General features: G+C 42.6%; 1 protein-coding gene across 1 annotated transcript in view; it reads left to right on the top strand.

Annotated features, from left to right (window-relative positions):
* Positions 1-8,262, top strand: part of LOC309547322 (uncharacterized protein) — a gene marked incomplete at both ends in the record, with an annotated part of 145,206 nt that extends 136,944 nt beyond the window's left edge. The window contains 2 exons of the mRNA XM_082247156.1: positions 5,874-5,914; positions 8,247-8,262. Of these exons, the coding sequence (XP_082103282.1) occupies positions 5,874-5,914; positions 8,247-8,262 (57 nt within the window). The remainder of the gene's footprint in view (positions 1-5,873; positions 5,915-8,246) is intronic.
* Positions 8,263-9,608: the final 1,346 nt, after the last annotated feature.

Consider the following 9,608-nt stretch of genomic DNA (forward strand, 5'->3'; position numbering starts at 1 on the left):
ATAATTACCACCCAAGGACCAATTTTTCCGCACCTGTTTGACAGGTGCATATAATTTAAATCTTTGACAGCAAGGCCAATTTTTGACTGCATCAAGATTCAAGAGTAGCTCTATAGGGTTATGGTGTGAAGGCACCACCGACGCCCAAAGACCAATATTTCCACACCTGTTTGACAGGTGCATATCATTAAAATTTTTGACAGCAAGGCCAATTCTTGCTTTCATCAAAAGTACCTCTAAAACGTCATGGTGTGAAAGCACCACCAACACCCAAAGCCCAAATTTTCCACACTTGTTACTTAATATAATGCACAACTTAGCATGTACAATGCAGGGGTCAAGAGTATGTTGTAAAAAAATAGCATATAATAGCGTATACAGTGTACAACATAGTGAATGCAGTCCAGAAGTCAGGAGTATAATGTACAAAATAGCATATACACTGCAGGAGTCATGAATATAATGTGAAACTAGCATATACAGTGCGGGGGTCAAGAAAATAATGTACAACATAGTGAATGCAGTGTAGGGGTCAAAAGTACAATGTACAAAATAGCGTAAAAAGTGCAGGGATCAGGGATAATGTGCAACACAACGAATGCAGTGCAGATGTTAGGAGTATAATGTACAGCATAGTGAAAAACTAACACTTAACAGGCTTACAGGAGGGGAGAGCACCTGTCACCATTTTTTTTTTTTTTTTGTGAACATGCTTTTATACATTTCCCAAATCTAGCAGTCTTCTGGGTGGGCATGTTACAAGTGCTCCCTATTCTCTTCCGGCTTCAGCAGTGAACAGTTCTTACTCCTGGAAAGACTGCTTTGGGCTCACAGGAAGTGAGTTCGATGACACCTTTTTCAACCTTAAAGAGGACCAGCACTGAAACGCAGAGTAATGATTCTAAACATGCTGACCAACCTACTTTTTACCTCATTACAAAGGTGGAGTTGATCTGTAAGCATTCGTTATTCCAATAATGAACCAATAAATGGGTAAGCACCATCTCCTTGTGTAGCAAGGTTTCCAGGCCTGTGGCCTGATGTGGGTCTGCCATTGTTACCGGTTACCTCTCCAGCCCATGTGAGCTGCGACCCTGGGTGTGAGAACTGAGACATTAACAACTCCGGCATCTTTGTTTTGTTGTTTTATTGGATTTAAGGGGATGGGAGAAAGGAATGAGTGGGATACTCCTTTAGGCTCAACTAATTACACTTGGGACTTAATCCTAGAAAAATGCCAGCCAACGATCCTTTATACTGAGAACACACTGTAGCTTGCTGGAAGTGCTAGATCTTCGACTATAAGCCCAGAAGACCCAAGACTGTAGATTGTAGAATTATTGACACTGCTGCACTGCAAAGTCACTGAATACTCCCCCCCTGCCTTGCACTGGCTTGAGGTAGTACACTGTAGGTTTCTGTGAAACTGCAACTGTTAACTGACACACACGTACACTTCAGGGCCCAACTGCAGGTGCCCCCTTTAACTTGAATTCTTTGGGGGTTCACTGACTATCTACCCCCCTCTGTAACTTCAGGATCCTCAACCTAGGTACCCCCTTTCAGCTAGCTGGCACTGGATCCCAGAACCTCTTCCGGAGTGGTCCCCTCTGACTCTGGCAGACCCCCAGGGGCAATCCGCAGTACTTACGACCTGTGTAGGATTTCCTGGGACTGGACCCCTCTCACGCTCCGCAGGCTCTCTGCACACCGGATCCCCTCAGCTCAGCTCAGTGTTTATGGAATGATTGTATGATATATACGTTATTTCGTCCATGAGATAAAAAAAAAAAAAGATGCTTCTTAGAATTTTTTGGGATATGACTACCAAATGTTAAGAAGATACGATAGAGAAAAAACTTTTTCAATGCATATTTTGTATTTTATTCTTACCAAAGGAGTGCAGAGGTGCGCTATGTGCAGAGTTCAGGGGTGCGCTTTGTGCAGAGTTCAGGGGTGCGCTTTGTGCAGAGTTCAGGAGTGCGCTTTGTGCAGAGTTCAGGGGTGCCCTATGTACAGAGTTCAGGGGTGTGCTATCTACAGAGTTCAGGGTTGCACTACGTACAGAGTTCAGGGGAGCACGATGTGCAGAGTTCAGGGGAGCACTAAGTACAGAGTTCAGGCATGCGCAACATTAAGAGTTCAGAGTTCAAGGGTGCTCTATATGCAGAGTTCAGGAGTGCGCTACATACATAGTTCACGGTTCAATAGTGTTCTACGTATACAGTGCAGAGCTCCAGAGTGTGCTATATACACAGTGCAGAGATCAGGGTTGTGCTACATACAGAGTTTAGGAGCACACTATGTACATAGTACAGGGTTTAGGAGCGCGCTATGTACAGAGTGAAGCATTCAGGCATGCACTACATAGAGTGCGGAGGTGCGAATTAGCTGATTCTCTTGAAAATATTACATTTGGTGATGGTACTGACCACCCAACTCAGTATGGGATATCATTTATACTAACATGAGAAGAGAGAGATAATACAGAGAGAATGTTCACATTACTTTTATTGGGATTCAGGGCTCTTTCACACAGATGGCTGAGCCCATTCAGTGTAATTGCAGCCCAGGTGCAATGTATAGCCAGTCACTGACAGGAATAGTTGTACGCTGCTGTACTCATGTTTATTATCACTGTATAGAGTAATAAAGCAGCACACAACTATTCATGTCAGTGATGGTCTGTGCACTGTACCTGGACTGCAATTACACTGAATGGGCTTAGACATCTATGTGCAAGAGCCCTGGCCTGGTGGCCCTTGATGGAGGGAGGAATGGTCGGATGGAGGGAGAGAGGTATGAATGGACGGGGGAGGGATAGATGGATGGGGCAAGGGATGAGGGAGGGATGGTTGGATGGATGGATGATAGAGGGATGGATGGAGGAAGGGATGGTTGGATGGATGGATGAGGGAAGGGATGGTTGGATGGATGGATGATAGAGGGATGGATGGAGGAAGGGATGGTTGGATGGATGGATGAGGGAAGGATGGTTGGAGGGATGGTTGGGTGGATGGAGGGAGGGATGGTTGGATGGTTAGATAGAGGGATGGATGGAGGAAGGGATGAATAGTTGGATAGAGGAAGTGATGGTTAAATAGAGGGAGGGATGGATGGATAGAGGGAGGGAGGGAGGAGGATAGAGGGAGAAATGCAAGGAGGATAGAGGGAGGGATGGATGGAGGATGGAGAGAGGGATGGAGGAAGGATTGGATGGACGGATGGAGGGAGGGATAGTTGGATAGAGGGAGGGATGGTTGGATAGAGGGATGAATAGAGGGAGGGGGGAGGGATGGATGGATGGATGGATGGAAGGAGAGATAGAGGGATGGAGGGATGGAAGGAGGGATGGATGGGGGGGAGAGAGGGATAGAGGTAGGGAGGGACAGAGGGAGGGATGGAGGGAAGAAGGGATGGATGGAAGAAGGGATATATGGAAGAAGGGATGGATGGAGAGAGAAATGGATGGAGGAAGAGAGGGATAGATGGAGGGAGAGATCAATCACACAGACATCCTGTCCTGGTGCTGCCCTGTTTTTCTGTATCACACACATTGCTAGCAAAAGCTTTTTCTTTAGACCCACGGGTTCACTGCAGAGACTGAGAAATGATACGTTTGCCTCTTGTAAAACATCCTCCATAGCAGGCTGTGTTCTCTCCACTCCTCTCCCTCGCCTATCAATTTGCCGACACCTCCTCTTGATAAATCTTAATTTAGAAGTCAAATCAGGCGGACTGAGGAAGGGGGTGGGTACAATACTTTCTCATTGGCAGAGGAAGTGGCAAAGAGGCTGTATATCAATTTGCCTCTGAAACAAATGATTATCTGCTTATGCGGCCAGAGCGGCTGTATCCCTCCACAGGAAAAAAAGAGTCCCTAGTCTTCTAGCATCAATAGAGGATGTGCAGGTACAAAAAAAAAAAAAATGTGACATATGCAAGTAGTGGCATCTGAATTTTGGGGGTGCTATGAGGGTGCTTAAAGAATTGTTGGGGGTGCTTAAGCACACCCAAGCACTCACCTAGTGCCGCCCCTGCCAGGGACAAAACCATCTGGGACAGACTTGGTCCAGGGAAAGCATCCTCACCCTAGCCTATGGAGTATGGAGGGTCCCCCTAGCCTATGAAGTATATTTACTGTTTTAAGACTAAGGTAGGGCTCATATACAGTGCTTTGCGAAAGTATTCGCCCCCCTTGAACTTTGCGACCTTTTGCCACATTTCAGGCTTCAAACATAAAGATATAAAACTGTAATTTTTTGTGAAGAATCAACAACAAGTGGGACACAATCATGAACTGGAACGAAATTTATTGGATATTTCAAACTTTGTTAACAAATAAAAAACTGAAAAATTGGGCGTGCAAAATTATTCAGCCCCTTTACTTTCAGTGCAGCAAACTCTCTCCAGAAGTTCAGTGAGGATCTCTGAATGATCCAATGTTGACCTAAATGACTAATGATGATAAATAGAATCCACCTGTGTGTAATCAAGTCTCCGTATAAATGCACCTGCACTGTGATAGTCTCAGAGGTCCGTTTAAAGCGCAGAGAGCATCATGAAGAACAAGGAACACACCAGGCAGGTCCGAGATACTGTTATGGAGAAGTTTAAAGCCGGATTTGGATACAAAAAGATTCCCCAAGCTTTAAACATCCCAAGGAGCCCTGTGCAAACGATAATATTGAAATAGAAGGAATATCAGACCACAGCAAATCTACTAAGACCTGGCCGTCCCTCTAAACTTTCAGCTCATACAAGGAGAAGACTGATCAGAGATGCAGCCAAGAGGCCCATGATCACTCTGGATGAACTGCAGAGATCTACAGCTGAGGTGGGAGACTCTGTCCATAGGAAACAATCAGTCGTATACTACACAAATCTGGCCTTTATGGAAGAGTGGCAAGAAGAAAGCCATTTCTTAAAGATATCAATAAAAAGTGTTGTTTAAAGTTTGCCACAAGCCACAAGACAAGGAGGAATGGGCAAAAATTTCAGTCTCTCGATGTGCAAAACTGATAGAGACATACCCCAAGCGACTTACAGCTGTAATCGCAGCAAAAGGTGGCGCTACAAAGTATTAACTTAAAGGGGCTGAATAATTTTGCACGCCCAATTTTTCAGTTTTTTATTTGTTAAAAAAGTTTGAAATATCCAATAAATTTCGTTCCACTTCATGATTGTGTCCCACTTGTTGTTGATTCTTCACAAAAAAATTACAGTTTTATATCTTTATGTTTGAAGCCTGAAATGTGGCAAAAGGTCGAAAAGTTCAAGGGGGCCGAATACTTTCGCAAGACACTGTATGTGATATATAACTGAAATCCTTATATTTAAATTTTGTTTTTGGATATCTATTATAAGATAACATTTCCATTTGTATGTTAAAGTGACTGGGAATTTCTATTGGATGAGTGAGTCACTGAAATGAGAAGAGACCAACCACAGATTTTACACTAGAGGCCTAGTTACCTCCTTAGATCACAATTAATAATTAAAATGTGTAGCTATTACTTCACATGGAAAAGAGTATATTCCTCCCACGCTATTCTTTATCATCTCAAAGCACATTTCTATTTTGCTACGCCTATACCTGCTCTCAATACATTTCTTATCATAATCATTAGGGAGAAGACAATAGAGCATTTAATTAGCTGGGATTACAGCAGCCTACAGCATATCTATGAATAAAGCAGGAGCCAGGGGACTTCCACGCTAGCACCTCTTACAGAGAATGATCACATAGGCAGACTTTTGTAATGGTGCACAACCTGCAAAAAAGGGAGAAAATGTTGACCTAGTGCAAATGCTTTTATACAGTATGATAAGAATAAAGCTTTCTTTAATTAATTAATTTTTTTTTTTACCAGATTCATGAAATGAATTGTATAAAAACTGCAATCAGCTACAGGTAAGTTTTTATATATTATTGAGATGTAGTGACTAATTATTTATTTTTTTTTTTTTTCAAATATAGTTTTATTAAATCATTTCATACAAAAACCAACAAGACATAACAATTCAACAAGTTCCCAAAACATAAACACAATGGCAACAGTACATCCTCATAGGTAACTCTCAACTATATCTCAAGATGGTATTTCAGACCTTCATATATTAGCCCGTCTGGCACCTGATCCCAATGCTGTTGCCCAGTTTATTATACCCTCCCACCCCCCACAGAGAAAAGAGGAAAAAAAAAAAAAAAACAAGCATCTCCTCCTCCCAATCCCCCCCTCCCGTAGATGAACGACGCGCCCCCCCCCCCCCTATCTCCAGTCCTCTATCAAGCCCTCTTAGCTAGCAAAAAGTCGTCTGCCTACCTCTGATAACATAAACAGGTTCCATTTATCCCAGATACTATTATATTTTTCCTGCTTATGTTGTGAGGACAAGATCAAGTCTTCCATTCTACTAATATTTTCTACCTTCCGTACCCAATCTGAAATTGACGGTGCTCGTGTTTTTTTCCACAGTAAGGGGATACATGCCTTTGCAGCATCTAATAGAAAAGGTATTATTGACCTCTCATACTTTCCACTTGGAATTTCAGAAAGATGGAATAGGAAAAAGGCTGGGTCCTCCTCTATCTTATAATCTGTAAAAGTTTGGGTCAAGTTCCTTACCTCCGACCAAAAGGGCCTTATTACTTCGCATGACCAAAAGATATGTAAAATTGTGCCCTTCTCCTTCCTACACCTCCAGCATTTATCTGTCTCTTGTGGATACCATTTGTGTACTTTGTCCGGTGTGTTGTACCACCTGGTAAGTATCTTAAAATTTGTTTCTTGGGATTTAACGCATCTTGCAGGTCTAAAAGTAAATCTAAGAATCCTTTCTATTTGTTCCTGGGTGAGCTCACAGTTTAGCTCACTTCTCCATTTCTCTACCCATGGCCAATTCATCAACTCTTTTGGTGTGGTTAATAATTTATATGAGGTTGCTAGAGTGCGCGAAACACTCCTTCGTCCTTCACATAATCTCTCAAACTCCGTCAGTGGTCTATCAAATCGCTCTGGATTCGGTATCGATGATAGAAAATGGTGTAACTGATTCGCCTGCCAAAAGGGTAGGCCAAATGGTCCCCCTTCCTCTTTTAATTTTGCAATCGAGGGCCACTTTTTCTCTATCAAAAAAGCTGATACTTGTACCTGCCCTTTTTCTTTCAATTTTATATACTCTTTCCCCTCCATACCCGGAATGAATTTGGGATTTCCCATTATTGGAACTAAGGGTGAATCCATAGTTGTTAATTTTTGTTGAATACCCTGATAATGGCTTATACGAAGCGTATTACCTATTATTGGGTGGGTTTTCAGATTTCCAGGTAGACTTGGGTAACACCATATTGCCCTCTTTAAATCCACCGTAGTTTGCGCTTGTTCAATTTGCGTCCAAAGTTTTGTACTGGACTGGTGCCACCACTCCAGTACTCTGCTTAGGTGTATACCGTGGTAATACTTGCGTACGTCTGGTACTGCTAAACCCCCGTACTGTTTTGACACCACCAAGGTACTACGGGCTAAACGAGGCTTTTTCCCTGCCCATATATATTTAATAAATAATGTGTGTACACTCTTAAAGAAATTATTTGGTATTTTTACCGGTAATGCTCGCATAAGGTATAAATATTTAGGGAGGATATTCATTTTCAATAAGTTACATCTCCCAAACCAGGATTGCAGCCCTCCTTGCCACTGTCCCAGCATCTTCCTCGTCTCTGCTAACAATGGCGGGAAATTCAGTTCAAAGACCTTAGATAAATTTGTAGGTACATACGTCCCCAGATATCTCACTGCCGAATCCTTCCATTTAAATTTAAAACTAGCTTTTAATGTAGATAATTTCAACTTTGGGATACCCACCCCCATTGCCTCCGATTTCCCATAATTTATTTTGAAATTGGAAAATATTCCATACTGCTCAATTTCCTTCAGTAAATTCGGCAGCGAGATCTCTGGGTTCGTTATCGTAAACAAAAGATCGTCGGCGTATGCGGCGATTTTATATTGTGTTTGTTTCAGCTTTATCCCCCCTATGTCCGGGTTTGCTCTAATTCTGCACAGTAGGGGTTCCAGCGATAAAGCGAACAGGAGGGGAGACAACGGGCAGCCTTGCCTTGTACCGTTTTTTATTACAAAGGGGTCTGAAAGAATTCCGTTTGCTTTTACTCTTGCTGTAGGGTTTGAGTAAACTTTCACTATTTTCTGTAACATTAACTCTCCTACTCCAATGTGTTTTAGGACTGAGAACATATAAGACCATTTCACCCGGTCAAAGGCTTTCTCCGCATCTGTGCTCAATATGACGCAGGGGGTCCCAGACGAGCTGGCCACCTGCATCAGATTGAGCACCCTAGTCGTGTTGTCCCTTGCCTCCCTGTCTGCCATAAACCCCACCTGGTCTAAATGTACTATGTTTGGCATATATTTTGCTAATCTTGTAGCAAGTATCTTAGTATATATTTTTAGATCCACATTTAGGAGAGATATCGGTCTATAGCTCCCACACTGCGATGGGTCTTTCCCTTCTTTTAAGATCAATGAGATATGGGCTGTCAGGGTATCTCTAGCCCAGATCTCATTTGCATCGACCCCATTGTATAGTCTTCCCAGATATGGGCCCAGTATGTGAAATAACGAATGGTAATATTGGTTTGATAACCCATCCGGGCCCGGAGCTTTCCCCTGTCTCATTGATCTCAAAGCTTGCTGGATTTCTTCCTGCGTGATGTCTGTCTCCATAGCTAAACATGCCTCCTGAGGTAATACTGGTAGACCAGATTGTGACAGGTAGTTTTCTATCTCTTGCTCGATATTCTCATCTTCCGTCAGATTATATAGGGTCGAGAAGAAAGATTCAAATTCCCCTGCTATCTGTCCCGGGAGTGCTTTCCTTTCCCCTCCTGGCGCCACTATATAAGGTATATATGACCTCCCCTTCTGATCCCGCACTGTCTTTGCTAACATTTTCCCACATTTATTTGCCGATTCGTATGAGAATCTTTGTGTTACTTGTAGTGCTGCTTTTGCCTTGTATTGGAGTAGATCTGTTATCTGTTTTCTGACTAGTATTAATTCTGCTAGTAAAGGTGCTGATGGTTTCTGCTTATGATTCTTCTCTAGGTTCTTTAATTTCTCTAGTAGTGCCTTTAGGTTACTATTTCTTTCTCTTTTGATTCTAGCCCCATGCTTTATTAGTACCCCTCTTACTACCGATTTATGTGCTTCCCAGAGAGTACCTATCGTACATTCTGCTTGGTCATTAATCTCAAAATAATTTTGTAGTTCCTTTACTACGTCCATTAAAACCTCCTGGTTTTGTAAAAGGCTTTCGTTTAGTCTCCAGAAACGTTGTTTATGTGAATTAATGGAGGTCAAGCTATAGATCATTGAAATTGGGGCATGGCCTGACCAACTGATGTTATCTATCCCTGTATTCCTAACCGCCTGGAGTTGGGCATGGGGGACCAGGAAGAAGTCAATCCTGGAGTAGCTTTTATGGGGATTTGAGTAGAATGAAAATTCTTTCTCAGAAGGGTGTTGGAGTCGCCAGATGTCTATTAGCTGTTCTCTATGTAAAATTTTTACCACTCTTCTTCCTAT

The sequence above is a fragment of the Pelophylax lessonae genome (genome assembly GCF_965119305.1).
Source record: "Pelophylax lessonae genome assembly, chromosome: 1".
NCBI classification, from domain to species: domain Eukaryota; kingdom Metazoa; phylum Chordata; class Amphibia; order Anura; family Ranidae; genus Pelophylax; species Pelophylax lessonae.